This window comes from Narcine bancroftii, chromosome 1, assembly GCF_036971445.1.
Source record: "Narcine bancroftii isolate sNarBan1 chromosome 1, sNarBan1.hap1, whole genome shotgun sequence".
Lineage (NCBI taxonomy): Eukaryota > Metazoa > Chordata > Chondrichthyes > Torpediniformes > Narcinidae > Narcine > Narcine bancroftii.
The window spans coordinates 365,218,596-365,237,081 of NC_091469.1; the positions used below are offsets into that span (position 1 = coordinate 365,218,596).

Genomic DNA, 18,486 nt, shown 5'->3' on the forward strand with positions numbered 1-18,486 from the left:
TTTCACTGCATGCTAGCTCATTACTTGAAACCTGTGTAACAATAAAAGGAATAAACACCTGCTTATGAGCCTAAGACAGATGCTGTTAGCTGAGTTCAGTAGCACGACATGGATTGGAAACAAATACACAGTGCACAATAGGATTGGGTGAAGTGAGGTGAATTCAAATGCAAGAAGTTTCTCGCTTCAAATCTTTATAGCATAATGATGTGATATAAAGAGAGTTTTAACACGTGCTGAAAACAAATCTATTTGACCTGTTGGGTAGATTAAGTTCATTACACAAACTGTGAATAGGCCCTGAAATTAGCTAGCTAGAAATTCCTACTGTAAAAGCACGAATTTTTAAATGCAATGAGTTGAGAACATTAATGTGAGTGTACAGAATGGAGAGTATAGCAATTTACTAAAGGATAATGTATAACTCCTCATCAAGGACATATTTGGATGGATTGATTTAAAAGATGCATTTTAATGAATCAAACTCTTTTCTGTTATAATCCATATTCTACTAATCAATGTTTTGAATGTTAAATATGTAAAGGTGTAAGTCATATTTTATAGTGAAACTGATTACATTCATCATTATCGAAATTTAAATGAGATACAGACTCCATTGATTATTGCTGCAAAATTAAAGTGATAAATTAGGATGTTCCTGTGAGAGATTCTGCACTCAACTTAAAGCTACAATTTACCATTAAAAAGCAGCTTGAAACAATTATATTAAAGAAAAATGGGAACTAAATTTAGAGAAATTGGTTGAGGATTCTCCATTCCAATGAAAGTATCCTTTTAGTAATACAAAAGTACAAAAGTACGGATACTGAATTATTCAGCTTCTAATTAATGGAGATTTTTCTCTTCAAAATATATTTTGTAGTTTTTCTTTGGTATTTACACTTTCCCACTCTCTCTTAAATGAATTTTTTTTTAAATTTTGCGGTCAGTCCCATTTTGATCTAAACTGAGTTATCAAAAGGTTATAACCAAGTTCATGTACTAAGTTGCTCAGTGCAAGTTGTTCATTTTGGTGGGTGAAGGGGACCATTCAATATTTTCTCTGTTCCAAATGTTTTGCAGAGGACCAAATTCTGTATTGATGGTTGTCTGGCAGGAATCTCCAATCCACAAGACTTATTTGGGGAAATGGAAATTTAATAAGCAATTTGCAATTGACCCACTGATTCCTACAGGAAATATAAAATTTAAAGCAGAATGATTTATCATTGACCACCTTTAAAGATTGCATCTCTGCTTCAATGTTGTCAAGATCTTGGTTAAAATTCAAGCGGCACATTGCGCTGTTATTTGTAATCCCTCAAAGTTCCCTGAAATATTCACAAGCCGTGGGAGCAGGGTGACAACTCTTTCACAAGATCCTTCAATTGCTGCCTTGCAATTGTCAGTTCCCTGAACTGCTTGGGCTTGCCATAATCGTTGAATGCTGATAGATGTAGACAATCCCATGACAAGCTGTGTAGTGATGCATAACTTCTATCAGAAACTGAACAACAAAAAGAAAATAGTGCACTGAGTCAGAATTAATCATAAATCTGCTCATTGTCATTGTTTATATGGCATTTTCCTCACATTCTTTGTGGATTTTATTGGCCTTGAATTCCATTTCTTTTTGCTCAGTTTATTTGTAACACTATTATATACTTCCACGTGTCAGAGTACACAGCTTGGTTTATACCTTGCAAAATAGCATCCATTAACTGGGTTTATATTTCATAGTGTTAAAGAACACTGTATTACAACTTTCAGGTAGCATGTACACTCAAATTATCAAGCTCTGGTACAGTAAAATTATTTTGGAGAATCATTAGTCTGCAGTAATCATTAGTATGGTGACAAAAATACAAATAGAACAAGCTATTCAGTCTCTTTGATTTATTATTCCATAGAAACATTTCAGGTATTAATTGTAATTGCCATGCTTGTGAAGTTCTTCGTGATACCAATTTTTACTTATCTCTTGATATTGTGGCTCCATTTGAATAATGCTGTGATTAATCTTTCCAATTGCATTGAGTACATTAAAAAGCTGTTTGAAATCTACCATTGTTTGCCTCTTGATACTGCAGAGGACATTCTTTTTCCAAAATTCCATCAACATCTTGCTGTGATTCAGCAGGGAACAACGAACCTACAGCATACTTACTGCAAATTGGGCTTTGAACAATGGAATTGGTGCTGAAACATATTGAAACCATGGGCTGAGCTTGGAAGCAGTTTACAGCTTTCCCAGCAGGCCAGCCTAGTGAGACTGGAAATTGGGCCCAGCAGAGCTGAAAAGAGATATTTTAAACATTTTTGTAAACTTTAGAGGAACAGCAGTGTTTCTTTAGGCCACCACAGCATCCCCACTCCCCACAACCACAAGCTACTCGAGTTTTGAGGATGCCTCCTTCACTCTCTGACTATTTTCTATGGATGTTGTATTCTCACCCACCAATCAGAATCTTTTCCTGTCCATTTCAAGCTCATGAAAGGCATCCATATGAGAATTAAATTATTCCAGCTCTCATGCTGCCGTAGTCCTGAAGCTTCGCTCCTAACTGATGTCCCTGTCTGCTAAAACCAGCCTGTCTTTGAACACCACTGTTCAGAATCAATTTTGACAAATTGATCCATGGTATGGTGAGAGTTTCCATCCACAGTACAAAAATTATGTTCTCATTACTCCTTGCAAAGCCGAAAGCTGAGACTGTTCAGACAGTCTCAGAAGGTATACGTTTTTAACTTGATGGTTGTGTTTTTTTTTCATCCCATATTGAGAGGAAAATAGTACAGTAGACTCTTGATCAAAGTTGCATATTACTACTGATAAGCAAGGTTTAATTTTCAAATTCAGTAAAATCTCTGTTATTCAGAATTCAATCAACAAGCAGCAAAAAAATTGTAGAAAATAAATAGTAAAAGAATACAAATATTTTAGACATATGTATTCTATATTCCACTTTAAATTGTAATAAACAATATCAAGATGAGAATGAAGTATTATTAATCAGATCATTATGGTATCCCAATCATTGTCTGGTACTTAAATAAATAATTCCTATCAGTCCACCATGAGAAAACTTTAAATCAAAAAATAAATCAAGGATATCGGTTTTCAGGAATTCGATGAAAATTAGAAAGTTAAATTTCCTTATTTTTATTCTGATATTGATCCACTATGTGGCAAATGTAAAATCTTTGAGGCCTTTCTGTTTCATATGTTTTGGGAATATCCAAAACTAAAAGAATTTGGGGAACAGTTCTTTCAATCTTTATCAAAGATTCTCAGGAGTAAATTGGACCCACACCCTTTTATTGCTTTGTTTGGTTATTCTCAAGAGCAGAATATTTCCTTGAACTTATTTAAAAAATGGTAGTGTTTTACTTCATTGATAGCCAGACGAGTAATTTTGATGAATAGAAAAATAGCTTAGCACCCACTCATATGCAATGGGTACAGAATATTATGTCTTGCCTGAGTCTGAAGAAAATTAGATATAACTTTAAAGAGATTGTTATGATCCCAGAGGACCCCAAAACCCAGCAGCAATAGATATTCACCAAGACAAATGTTAAACAAAAGTTGCTTTTAATTATCTTTAAACATGAAAATGGAATCACACTTTAACTTAGCACTATTGACTTAACTAACCTAATAACCCCCTTCTAATTCTAAGCACACTTGTATGTAATGTGTGGCTAAGTTCAGAAAAGTTATTTGATTCACATTCCAATCTCACTTCTCATTCCTCCAAGTTCACTGGTTGCAGGCAATTCTTACACGGTGCACAGAATTTAACATGTATAAACTTCACCAGGCTTTGGCGCTTGAAAGGTAAATGGTTACCTCTCAGAAAAGTTCTTGTCGGTTTTCAGAGAGAGATTTGTTGACGCTGGATACCCACAACTGATTCCTTTTTAATCAGCCACTTCAGTGTCTTGCTGACGAAACTTACCCCCTCAGGATTCTCCAGATGAGAACCTCTTTCTTTCAGGTCACCACAGACTGCCTTTTTATTTCTCTTATTTCAATTGAAACATTAGACAGCCAGTCCTCTTCTCTTGTATGAACCACAAGGGCTTTGACCAGGCACTCCAACCCGTCTTCCAAATGGGTTTTTTCCACAAGCTTGCCAGCTTGTCCTATTCCAATCCCAGTTGCTGCTGCTGTCTGTAACACCATAGAACAGATCTCTCTCCCTCTCTCTCTAAGAGAAAGCCTGTTTTACTCTCTCTGCTTGCAAAACCACATGACCATCTTTGAACAGCTAGTTCCACTGCAGACAATTTGCAGCTCCGACAAGTTCTTGCATCTGTTGCCTTTTGTAAACAACAATTCATTAGTGAAGTCTCTTGGGGACTCTCCAAAGCTTTTACAAAGGCTATGGGGCCCGCACATGTCTACCTTGAGCAGAGCTCTAGTATTTTAAATAAGATCTGTTTTAGAGTGTTTGTATGTGACCGACACTAACAAACCTCTTCCCCAATTTATCTCCCAAAAACATATCTATATACTGTCACTAGATCAAGACTGAATTTGACAAGATATGGGGCCCATTTATGGACAATTATTATAATTTGAATACATAGGTGGAGGTTCTCTGGGGGTTTCCTGTCTGATATCCGGGAGCCGAGACTCAATTCTTTACATATTATTCACCGGTGACAGTGTTTAGTGTGTGGGGTAGGATTTTCTTTTTTTTCCTATTTTCCTAAATAGAAACGATTAATCCAGTTAGATAACCAGCGATGAATATGTCATAATGTTAGAATATTAGGTGAAATTTTCGTAAGAGGATTTCCATTTTATTCGAATATTATATTCTGCATTGCATTATTTAAAAATTATGTAACTAATATGCAGATAATATATAACATAATATTTCTCTCTCCCAAATCAATAAACATATTTTAAAATAAAAAATACAAAAAATTTAAATTAGATTAAATTAAATCAGAATTAGGTAGTAAGGATTTTTATTCTTAGTCACAAAGTGTTCTATGACCTTTTAACAAAATTCATGACTGGAAAGATATGTAACAAATTCCCCTCAACAGCATTTTTGCTGTGTTGCATCTTTATTTTATTTACCTAATGACTGATTTGATCTGAATGAACTTGCAAAGTTATTGCATTCACAAGTTCTTTCTGTAATCTTACCCTATAAATTCAGTCACTTAATTCAACTTATCTAACCCTCTTCACAATTCTTTTTAATATAATTTTAAGAAACTTTCTGCCAAAATGTTTTAAAACAAAATGCCTCCACTTCAATTGTGATTTGTAACTGGGAATTTCCCATTTCAATAAACCATTGAATAATTTCTGCATTTCATTTTTCTATCTCAAATTTGTAGCTTTGTTCCAAATCCTACCCACCATTGCAAGTCAGTTAAACCACAGTGAACCTGGATTTTCTCATACTGATTTGTTAAACAAGAGACAAATAATTCTTCATCCTTGAAAACTTGCTGATTTAATATTGCTGTCTCTTATCTCATTTGGTAATGATAAAAAGATTTTTTTGAAAATGCACAAAAATCTTACACTGTCACTGAACAGTTGATAATAAAGAAAACATAATAGTAAATGAATTTTATTAAAAGAGACGATAAATACATAAGATTGATAATAAATATTCACAGTAAACCTAGTACAAAAAAGTGACTTGTAATAGTATAGACAGTCCATGATTCCAATTCAAGCTTCAAAAGTCATAGCTGTTGGAAAGAAACTGTTCTTGAACTGAGAGCTGAGGGTGAGCAACTTTAAATTCCTGGGAATCACTATCTCCTGGGAATCACTATCTGGACCCAGCATACTCATGTCATCATCAAGAAATCATGTTAGCACCTCTACTTCCTCAAGAATTCACAGAAGTTTCCTATGACATCAAAAACTTTGGCAAACTTCGACATATGTGTAGTGGAATGTGTGAGTGCTGACCTACTGCATCATGTCCTCTAAGGGGGAACCAGTAACTGAGCGGACATGCTCTGTTCTCACTGTTGCCATCAGGAAAGAGGTATAGGTGCCATGACACATATCACCAAGTTCAGGAACAGTGGCTACTCCTCCACCATCAGACTCCTCAACAACAAACTCAGTCAGAGACTCATTTAAGGACTTGCTTTGCACATTATTTCTTAGTGATTTTTTTTCTTGTATATGCATTTTTTCTTGAGTACAGTTTGCACTACTGATAAGTAGAAATTCTGTGTAGCCCACTGTAAAAAGTATCTCAAGATTGTATGTCATGCATGGACTGACAATAAATCTGAATTTTGAACTTTGCTGGTTTTCAGGCATCTGTACCTTCTGCCCAAAGGTATCAATGAAAAGAGGTGTTAGGGGTCTGTTAAGACCTCTTGAGGCAACACCTCACATAGATGTCTGCAGCGGATGGTAGTTCAGAGCCTGTGATGGACCTGGCTAAGTTTGCTACCTTCTGGATCATTTGTGTTGCCTAACAGGCTGAAATACATCCAGTCAGTATACATCTGTAAAAGTTTGATTGAGAATTGCAGTCATATACTCCTTCAGAGGAGTGTAAGAGGGGTCAGAATCACCCATGTGGCAGTGAGCCAATGAGAAGGTGAAAGGAATTTAGCTGGATGTTTTGCGGGGATTGAAGAGTGCAATGGTGTGTCTAGTGAATAATAAAAGAAAGCCAACTTCATGGTGTGCTGAAGGCAATTAGCGAGAGTATTCCTTATATGTTTCTAAGCTGTGGTAAATCAGTGCCATTACAAGTGGTGACCCCATGAGTTTACAGTACCATCTAATTTAAAATGGATAGTGAGGAGGATAAATCCCTTACAGGAGCAGTTGGGGACCTCAAACTTTACCCCCCTTTTTATAGCCTGCTCAAGTGTTTCCCTCACTTAATGACCCTAACGTATCGTCACGTGGACGTTAAACATATAGTAATCCACCATATGGAGAGTTAGAGTCCTCTGGTGGTAGTGTGGGCTTGTAGATTACCCAGAACCATCTTAAAATCTCGGAATCAGAATTCAACCACATGTAGATCTGACAGCAATTGGGCTTCACCACTGAATATGGTTCCAAAACAATCTCCTGGGTATTGGTGGCCCTGTGGTGATTATTCTACCTTAAACAATTCGACCATGCCTGAACAATACAACATCCCCAATTTACAAGACTTTTCAGCAAACCTCTATGGCATATCTGTATTTGCAAAAATAGATCTAGTACGTGCTTACTATCATATTCCAGTTGATCCTCCTTATGTAAAGAAGGCAGCTGTAATTACCCTTTTCGGCATGTTTGAGTATCTGCAAATGGCATTCGATTACAGAATGCAGCTCAGACATTCCAGTGATTTATAGACTACGTACTAGCCAGCCTCGAATTTTGTGTTTGTTTTCATCGACGATATTCTGGTCGCAAGTGTGGATGAAGCGGAGCAATCTCATTGATTCAGAGGCTTGATGAGTTTGGCATTGTGATCAACCCCAATAAATCCTTTTTTGGCACTGCTGATCTTATATTTTTTGGACATAAGGGTACACAACATAGTATTTTGCATGATAAATTGGAAGTGCGAGAGATTCAGGAATTCCCTACATCCGTTATGTTTTATTAGTTGCAACGTTTTTAAGGCATCATAAAATTTTATCGCCAATTCCTGCTAAATGCAGCAGCATCTCTATTAACCCTTACTGAACTATTAAAAGGATTCCATAAGTTCGTGTACAGAAGACCATTAACTTTGGGAGATGATGCTGTGCATGCTTTCATTGATGTGAAGACTACATTTGCAAATGCTATGATGCTTGTACATCAAAAGCCCAACGCCTTGTCCTCTCTTACCACAGATGCATCTGTCAGTGCTATGGGAGCAGTGTTGGAACAAAGAGAAGGTTGTCCTTTCATCATTTATAGAGACCACCAGCCTCTTACGCATGCTGCAAGTACAAGCACACATTTCTACTCACCCAGAGAGATTCGGCACTCATGCTTCATCCTACAATTCTCCTCAGACATAAGGCACATCCAAGGAAAAGCGAATGCCATGGCTGACGTCCTGTCTAGGTGCGACATTGACGGCTTGCATACAACTACTATCATCGATTTCACCACCATAGTTCTGATATCACTGGATCAACTCTGGTCTCCATCTTCAAGATGTGACTCTGGATAAACTGGGTGAGATGTTTGACTATGATTTTTCCATAGGAAGGCCTAGGCCTTTTGTGCCAGTGGTTATGAGGCAGGAGAATTTTGAGTCTCTTCACAATTTATCACATCCTGGTCGAAGAGCATCAATCAAACTAGTTACGGAACATTTTACTTGGCCTCATTTAAACGGGATGTTGGATTATGGGCAAGACCTGTTGCAGTGTCAACACTCTAAAGTTTCCAGACACACAAAATTCAAGCTGGGGGATTTTGTTGTTCCAGATTTCCGTTTCCAGCACGTACATCTAGACTTGGTAGGCCCGATTCCACCATCTCGGGGGATATACTTATCTGCTCGTGTATGAAGACCAGACTGTCAGGTGGCAGGAGGTCATTCCTATCACTGACATCTCGGTGGAGACTGTCTCTAGGGGTTTTGTGGATCTTTGGATTCCATCTTTCAGTTTTACGGTCACTATTACAATGATCGAGGGACTCTGTTCGAGTCAGCGTTGTTCTGAGCTCTCACTGATCTTCTGGGCACTACCGTATTTGCACTTTGGCTTACCATCCACAGGCCAATGGCCTCATTGGGCATTTTCATTGACAATTGAAGTGAAGGCAGCATTAACAGCACGTATTGGTGCATCTACATGGAGTGAACGTTTGCCCTTGGTTCTCCTTGGAGTGTGTACTGCAGATCTTGGATGTTCAGAGGAATATGGGACTACATTAACCTTCCCAGGTGATATTGTTAGTCCAAGTCCAAACATAATACTCTATGATCCTGCATCATGATGCTCTTTGCAAATTACTTCAGCTCGTTTATGATGGTCCTTTTCAGGTCTTACAATGCCACCTGAAGACTTTTGTGATCGACAGGAATGGAAAAGCTGACAAGGTTTTCATTGACAGGTTGAAGCTGGTCCATGTTCTGCGTCGGAGCCAGAGTGAGGTCTATTTGCACCCTTGCCAATCAGGCCAGGCAGCACCTGTTGTACAAGGTCGGGCTAAACTTTCAGCCTTTCAGACCATTATGTAGCGGGACAGTTCCAATCAGTCGCTTCCTTGCATGGCTTTAGGGAGGGAGTTAACTCGGTTGCATACTTTCCTACTTTGGGAGGAGGAGAGTGAGCATGTCAGGATCACCAGTCTGGCAGTGAGCCATTGAGAAGATCAAAGGAGTTTAGCTGGAAGGTGTTTGGGGAGTTGAAGAATGCAATGTCGTATCTAGTGAATAATAAAAGGTCGACTTCTTGGTGTGTTGAAAGACCAAGTAAGTGTATTCTTTATTTGTTTATAAACTGTGGTAAATCAGCACCGTTACTTACCAATTTCCTCAGACTACTTAGAAAGCTGAAGTGAAACAAAGCAAAAAGAAAAAAAACTCAGTATCTTTCCCTAACCGTGTTGCCAGATGCTATATATGATCAGCATTAAAAGAAAAACAAAGGAAGAAAGAAAAGAAAATGAAAAAAAAACATGGAAAAGACACAAGTCAGACAATTCAATTACATTTGTGAAATTACAAAATAAGAAAGTGAGTCATAAATGCCTCCCACAGCGTCCAAAATCTTATAACTGTATCATGAGTAGGTGGGGCAGCATCCCTTGTCAAAAGAGATAGCATGACTATCATTCCCTTCCATTGTAATGAAGAGAGCCACAAAGGATTTGGTACCAGATCTATATTTTCCTTCTCATCTATCTTTTCCTTTTTTTTTTAAATATACTATCTGGACTATGAATTATGGTTATGTTTTACAATTTGCATTTATTTTTGATATGGTGATTGTTTTATTAATAATAGGTAACTATTCATATCATTTCACTCTATATTATTATAAGCTCTTTATTAAAATCAATATAAAAATATTTTAAAAAGAAAGTTATGATGGTGTGCCTTCTTCACGATTGTCTCAATATGCTGACCAAGAGAGTTCTTCTGAGATATTATATTATTGAGGCATCTTATCTTGTTCTTCTTGAACGAGAGATGCCTTTTGAAACAGGTGGGGACCACTTTCCATTGTTTAAGAGGTTGAAAATATTCGCAAAATCTCCAGGTAGCTGGTTAGCATGGGTTTTAAGGACCTGGCCAGGTACACTGTCTAGGCTGGACACGTTCCGAGGATTCTCCCTCCAGAAGGTTCTGTTCATCTCAGCCTCAGAGATTGGAAGCAGAGTCACCAGAGGCTTGTGAGGATTCTGGATAGATTTTTTTTCTCTTTTGACGTGAGCAGATAAGACGTGGAGCATGTCTGGAAATTCAGTTATATTTCATACATCAGTTAGCTTCCAAAAATGCTGTTGTATCAGTATAAAGTATTCTACAAATTCAGCATGACTTATTTTGCACTTTATACCGATTTGCACTTTTTTTGGTGCCCTTATCTGTTCATTCTATGTTCATTCTACTGAAATGTGTGCAAATTACAATAGATTCTTTTTCCTAACCTTATGAACATAAGGTATATGTTTTCACATTTTTCTCATTAACTTGTGATAACCCACACTTACTGTGCTATCGTAGCATCTTATCCTGGCCCTTTAACAATCTGACATTCTCATCACTTGTAGTTTGATATCATCAAATAAAATGTCACTATTTTTCTCTCAATTCAGGAGATACCACTCTTGTGATTTCTAAGGCTCAGTCGTTAGGGTGCGATGCTTACTCTCATAAACACAATTAATTGCAGTATGATTGAGATTTCCCATGTCTCTATTCAAAACCTTCTACACAAGTTCTATTGCACAGCTCTCTCAAGTTTCAAGTTCAAATCTCCAGCATGTGGATGTATTATTCAGAGAATTAAAGAATTACAATTAAAAAGTGACTCCTAAATTTCTTAATCTAGCACTGTGTTCTTCCTCTTTGTGGCAACCCACCTATGAGTTAAACACTTTTTTCTCAATGCCAGGGATCATTTTTGAATCCCCTTCCCCTCTCTCTCTTATGTAAAGATAAATATGTATTTCAAGCATTTCTTGCCCTGCCTCTGTTTGGACATCTTCATTACCAGTGGTTGATCACTTGCTTCTATTCCTCACTATTTCAGTCTGGTGCCAGGCAGCTGCTCTTAGCCCACATTTCAATAAAGTGCAAAAGAGAATTTTTTTTCTCTTGTGTATCATGCAATCTCACACTTTGACTCAATAGTGGCCTTTTGCCTTTGAAGGAGAAGAGTACATTAAGCTCCAGTGAATAACTGAGGAAATCATGCACTCATCTTAGGTTATTGAAGGAATGAAGAGAGGTGATTGCTAGTCCTTGATGAAGATCTTTGTATCCTCTCTAGCAATAGACAAGGTCTTAGAGTAGCCAGTGTTGTTCCTGTGCTCAAGTAGGGGAATAGGGATAATCCAGGAAATTATTGCCTGGTTTAACATTCACACCATTGGTAGAGAGTCAGGGGCCATTGTAGAGGATACACAGGGAAAGGATTAACACATTTTTGGTAAACCTTGGCTAGATTAGGTACAACTAGCATGGTTTTTTTGGTGGGCCAAATTATCTATTACAAGCTGAATTGAGTGTATTGAAGGAGTGATATAGGGGGTTGATGAGGGTCAGGCAGTGGATGTTGACCACGTGGACTTTAGTGAGGCATTTGACAAGATTCCTCGTGGTCAGCTGATTCAGAAGATAAATGTATAGGATCCACAGAATTTATTTCAGAATTTAATTCAGAATGGACTTACCCTTACAGAATGCAGTGGTGGAAGGGTGAAGGGGCAGAAGGACATTATTCTGGCTGGAGGTCTGTGACCAGTGGTGTTCTGAGGGGATCAGTGCTGCGGTCCCTGTTGTTTGTGATGTATGTGAATGGCTTAAATGAAAATGAAGATGGGTGTCTTTGTTAGTTTCCAAATACCTGTAACACAAAGATTGGTACAGAGCGTAGAAGATTATCGAAGGGTGCAGCAAGTTATAGAACATTTACAGATATGGGGAGAGGAATTACAGCTGGAGGTTAATCTGAGCAAAGGAGAGATGTTGCTTTTTGGGAGGTCAAATGTAAAGAGAAAGTACACAGTGAATCTCAGATCTTTTAATAGCATTGATGTACAGAGGGGCCTGGGAATCAGTCCATCACCTCCAGAGAGAGACCAGGCAAATAGATAAGATGGTAACTAAGGTGTGCGGCATGCCTGGCTTCATTGGTTGAGACATTGAATACAAGAATAAAGAATTTATCTCTCCAAAACTTATCTACCTTTTCACATTGCAAGACTGCATGCAGAAAGGATCCTACTTCTTTATTACATCTAAAACATTGATCAGAGCAATTTGAATCAATTCCATGTAATTTATATGGAGTATAATATAATCCTCAACATCCATTGGAGCGCTTTCATCCCTAACGTCGAAGTACTCGAGATGGCAGAGGTCGACAGCATCGAGTCCACGCTGCTGAAGATCCAGCTGCGCTGGGTGGGTCACGTCTCCAGAATGGAGGACCATCGCCTTCCCAAGATCGTGTTATATGGCAAGCTCTCCACTGGCCACCGTGACAGAGGTGCACCAAAGAAAAGGTACAAGGACTGCCTAAAGAAATCTCTTGGTGCCTGCCACATTGACCACCGCCAGTGGGCTGATATCGCCTCAAACCGTGCATCTTGGCGCCTCACAGTTTGGCGGGCAGCAACCTCCTTTGAAGAAGACCGCAGAGCCCACCTCACTGACAAAAGGCAAAGGAGGAAAAACCCAACACCCAACCCTACCAACCAATTTTCCCCTGCAGCCGCTGCAACCGTGTCTGCCTGTCCCGCATCGGTCTTGTCAGCCACAAACGAGCCTGCAGCTGACGTGGACTTTTACCCCCTCCATAAATCTTCGTCCGCGAAGCCAAGCCAAAGAAGAAGAAGAATATAATTGATGTAAAAATTAAATTGTACCATTTGATACCTAACGTTAATTGTATTAGTTACACTTTCATAACATAATTTTGACCATACTTCTTTCTGAATCTGAATATTTAAATATTTTTCCAATCTCAGTTTAGATTTTTAAAAAATCCTTTTTCTGGTTAGTCAATAAATCTTTCAATAAACGTATCTGTTATTAAATATTCAAATGGACTCTGTTCTGGTAATTTAAATCCTCCCTAACTTTCTTTTTAAATATTTAAGTTGATAATAGGAAAAAATAGTATTATTTGGTATATTGTAGCCAACTGCTACAAAGAAACACTCACACTTGCAGTGTGGGAGGTTAAGCTCTGAGATTTATTGAGGCTGGAAAGGCTCCTTTTATACAGTTGGAGTTCCCGCCATTTGTTTGATTGGCTGAGATCAGCTGCATAAGTAACAATAGTGGGCGGGAACATTCTTACATGTGAATACCCTTTTTCCCCAGCCTGTTATTGATCTGTTAGCTGGACATCTTGGCCAGCGGCATTTTAAGACTGCTGGTCTTGTACTGCTCCAGCTTTCAACTGCTCCGGTTTGCTGTATTAAGGGACGTGTTAGTGTGTTATGTTGCTGTTTATTACTGCGCGCGCCACGCATTGTGCTGGCTCGATCTCCACGGTGGCGGGCAGCCACAATATTATATTTAACCTTCAGTCGGACAAAAGTTTTAAAAAAATGTTTATTAGACAGGCTTTTCTTTTTCTTTAACTTTTCCCCTACTTTTTGAGGAGGGAGAGGGAGAGTGGAGAGGAGAAAATGGAAAAAAAAATATTTTTTTGTGTTGTAGTTTTTATTATTTTTATGTTATGGAAAATTACTGTCCATGTATTGATGCAAATGAAAAATAAAATAAAAAAGTATAAAGAATTTATATTGCAGCTATATAAAACTGGTTTGGCTGTATTTGGAATATTGTGTGCAGTTCTGGTTTCTAGAAAGGTGGAAAGAACATCGATGAGATTTACCAGGATGTTGTGTGCTGCATTGATTCTTTTTTTCTTTGGCTTGGCTTCGCGGACGAAGATTTATGGAGGGGGTAAAAAGTCCACGTCAGCTGCAGGCTCGTTTGTGGCTGACCAGTCCGATGCGGGACAGGCAGACACGATTGCAGCGGTTGCAAGGGAAAATTGGTTGGTTGGGGTTGGGTGTTGGGTTTTTCCTCCTTTGCCTTTTGTCAGTGAGGTGGGCTCTGCGGTCTTCTTCAAAGGAGGCTGCTGCCCGCCAAACTGTGAGGCGCCAAGATGCACGGTTTGAGGCGTTATCAGCCCACTGGCGGTGGTCAATGTGGCAGGCTCCAAGAGATTTCTTTAGGCAGTCCTTGTACCTTTTCTTTGGTGCACCTCTGTCACGGTGGCCAGTGGAGAGCTCGCCATATAATACGATCTTGGGAAGGTGATGGTCCTCCATTCTGGAGACGTGACCCATCCAGCGCAGCTGGATCTTCAGCAGCGTGGACTCGATGCTGTCGACCTCTGCCATCTCGAGTACCTCGACGTTAGGGGTGTGAGCGCTCCAATGGATGTTGAGGATGGAGCGGAGACAACGCTGGTGGAAGCGTTCTAGGAGCCGTAGGTGGTGCCGGTAGAGGACCCATGATTCGGAGCCGAACAGGAGTGTGGGTATGACAACGGCTCTGTATACGCTTATCTTTGTGAGGTTTTTCAGTTGGTTGTTTTTCCAGACTCTTTTGTGTAGTCTTCCAAAGGCGCTATTTGCCTTGGCGAGTCTGTTGTCTATCTCATTGTCGATCCTTGCATCTGATGAAATGGTGCAGCCGAGATAGGTAAACTGGTTGACCGTTTTGAGTTTTGTGTGCCCGATGGAGATGTGGGGGGGCTGGTAGTCATGGTGGGGAGCTGGCTGATGGAGGACCTCAGTTTTCTTCAGGCTGACTTCCAGGCCAAACATTTTGGCAGTTTCCGCAAAGCAGGACGTCAAGCGCTGAAGAGCTGGCTCTGAATGGGCAACTAAAGCGGCATCATCTGCAAAGAGTAGTTCACGGACAAGTTTCTCTTGTGTCTTGGTGTGAGCTTGCAGGCGCCTCAGATTGAAGAGACTGCCATCCGTGCGGTACCGGATGTAAACAGCGTCTGCATTGATTAGAGAGTAAGAGCAACGGGGAGAGGTTGCACATTAGGGTTGTTATCTCTAGAGTGGTGGAGGCATTGAGACATTGAACACAAGAGTGAAGAATTTATCTCTCCAAAACTTATCTACCTTTTCACATTGCAAGACTGCATGCAGAAAGGATCCTACTTCATTACATCTAAAACATTGATCAGAGCAATTTGAATCAATTCCATGTAATTTATATGGAGTATAATATAATTGATGTAAAAATTAAATTGTACCATTTGATATCTAACATTAATTGTATTAGTTACACTTTCATAACATAATTTTGACCATACTTCTTTCTGAATCTGAATATTTAAATCTTTTTCCAATCTCAGTTTAGATTTTTAAAAAATCCTTTTTCTGGTTAGTCAATAAATCTTTCAATAAACGTATCTGTCATTAAATATTCAAATTGTTGAGGGCAGTTCATTAAATATAATCAAAAGAGTGTTGAATGGCTGAAGGGATCATGGGACATTGTAAGAAAGTTGAAGTTGTATGATCAACCATGATTGTACTGAAATGGCAGAGCTGGTTTGAAGGGCTGAATGGCCTTCTCCTGCTCCTCTGATCTATCTTTGAATGCGCAGGCAGAAAATGCTTAAATTTGGCATTGTGTTCAGCACAGACATCGTGGGTGGATGGGCCTGTTCCTCTTCTATATTCAGTGTTCTATTAAAGGTGTTCTTGCTCACATTACTTCAACCCAGGAGTCTCTGATTACCATAAGCAATATGCGGTTTGATGGCCAGATAATATTTTTAGTGCTGAGAGCTTACTCTCTGTTGAAAGATCAAACTGAGATAAGTTTAACAAAAGAATGGGATTCCAGGTTGTCTAAATTGAGTATTAAATGTAAAAGTAGCAAGTTGATGCTAGCCTCCACAAAACATTAACTTGGTTGCAGTTAAAATATTTTGTATTCAGTTTCTTGCAGCTTATTTTAGGAAAGATTAAAATCATGTTGTACTTCAAGGTAAGAGTCTGCCAATGAGGAGAGACTAAAGAAACTAAGGAGACAGAAGAGACTACAGATCTGGAGCAAAAATCAATCTGCTGGAGGAACTCAGCAGGCCGACCAGCATCTGTGGAGGTAATGAGATGGTCAATGCTTCAGTTTAAGATTCTCCATCAAGACAAAAGTGTCATTTAGTTTAGTTTATTTATTTATATAGCACATTTAAAACACCTCACATTGACGAACCTGCTGTACAGATAAAAAAGACATCACAACTAGGCAACTATTTAAAGCAAAGGATAAAATAAATATAAGAGGTTAGAACACAAGGTAACAATTCGGTGCATGAAGAGGACTCAAAATGCTAGTGAATAAAAGTACATCTTCAATCTAGATACACAAGAGTTGATGGCAGGGGTAAATTTGATAGAAGGAGGAATGCTGTTCCACAGTTTGGGGGCTGCAATAGCAAAGACACGATCTCCTCCGAATTTACGATTTGAGCGTGGAACAGCCAAGTGTCCCAAGTTAGCCAACCTGAGGAGTCTTGAAGTGGAATAAGAAGTTAGGGGATCCGTGATATAAGACGGGGCTAGCTAGCCCATTGAGGGCTTTATAGACAAACAGGAGAATTTAAAAAATATTTTCTTAACCGTACTGGCAGCCAACAGGGGGGGGGGAGGCCAGAATAGGAGTATATGGTCCTTCTTCTTGGCACCTGTCAGAAGCCTGAAGCCTGATTGCAGTATTCTAAACCAGTTGTGGATGAGATAATAAAGAATGACTGATCCCAGTATATATAGTATAAACAGGAAAACATAAGGTCATGGATAACTTTCTCAAGATCTTTGAATGAAATAAATAATTTGATTTTGGCAATAGTGCAAAGCTGAAAAAAAACGAGGTTTTACTACTGCATTAACTTGTTTGTCAAACTTGAAGGTGGTATAAAATATCTCACCAAGAGATTTGAAGTGGGTCTATTAAAATAGCATGATCCACAATATCAAACACTACACTAAGGTCCAGGAAAATTAAAATGACGGAACCACCTGAATCAGTAGAAAGGAGCGGGTCATTATACACTTTTAGCAAGACCAATTCTGTGCTATGGTGGGCCTTATAACCTGACTGAAATCTTTCCAATATGCTGTTTTGATGTAGGTAGGGCAACAATTGGCTAAGAACAACTTTTTTCAAGCACCTTTGACAGGAATGGAAGTTTAGAAACAGACCTGCAATTTTTGGGTGTGGTGGGGTCTAGGTTGAGTTTTTTCAGGAGGGGTTGGACCACAGCACGCTTGAAACAAATTGGAACAGAACCATGGCCAGGGAACTCGTAATAATTGGGAGAATTGCTGGGACCAGCTATGTCAAAAAACATCCTTCAGGAATAATGTCGAGAGGGCAGGTTGTAGGTTTCATGGAGGACACAATCTTTCTAAGGGTGTAGGAAGAAGATAGTCAGATAAAAAGACAGGAATGGTTAGGTATGGTCGGGGATGATGGGCAGATGGAGGCAGGAGGGAGAATGAAATTTTTTGAGCAGAGGCTTCAAGTGGCGCATCCCCTTTTCAAGCAATGACTCTCCCTTCAAATGGTGCTGCTTCCTTCAAGTGCACCCCTACTCCCTTCAAGTAGTGCCTAGGCACTTGCCATGCCTGCCATACCCTAGATACACTCCTGAGTGTAGAGTATCAAATGGAAACATAGGCCATCTCTTTGCCTCTGCAGACATACTGAGTTCCTCCAGTAGTTTGTTTTTCACTCATGCGAGCATGCTTGTTTTCATTCAGTTGTAGAATTCTGAGTAAAGAGCTGATGAAAGTCAAAATGTGAAAGGGATTTACTGAAGTTAATAGGGAAAACTATTTATACTCTTTGAAATCAATCTCTAGAAGAAGAAAAAAAATGGAAGATCATATTTGGAAGAGATTAGATTTCTTTCTTTACTCTTTTCATGAGTAAATGTGAGGGGAAAAGTCCCTGAAGTGATTGCAGAGAATGTAATGGGTGTTGTATAAAAAAGTAAAAACTCAATGCTGGAGCAACTCAGCAAGTCAAATAGTGTCTTTTATATAGCAAAGATAAAAATACATAACTGACATTTCAGGCTTGAGCCCTTCATCAATGTATGAAAGGCTCAATCGTGGATCCAGCAAAACAGTTGTCCAACTAGTTTGCCAAATGGCATTTTGGCAAACTCAATTTGAAAAACCAGATGAATTTTTTTTTTAAAGGTTACCAATCTGATTCTGTTAGTATGAAAGAAATAATTCATATTTTGAGAGATGATCAAAGATTGTGCCAGCATCAAGAGTTCATGGTTAATTGACTGGAG

General features: G+C 38.9%; 1 protein-coding gene across 11 annotated transcripts in view; it reads left to right on the forward strand.

Moving 5' to 3' along the window:
- The window catches only part of tpk1 (thiamin pyrophosphokinase 1), a 410,665-nt gene that overhangs the window by 248,004 nt on the left and 144,175 nt on the right, over positions 1-18,486 (forward strand). The window contains exon 10 of one of the 11 annotated variants that reach the window (XM_069912569.1): positions 16,164-16,207. The exons of the other annotated variants lie outside the window; for them this stretch is intronic. Within the exon in view, the coding sequence (XP_069768670.1) occupies positions 16,164-16,192 (29 nt within the window). The 3' untranslated portion in view covers positions 16,193-16,207. Of the gene's footprint in view, positions 1-16,163; positions 16,208-18,486 lie in introns of those variants that run through there. 11 annotated transcript variants of the gene reach the window in all.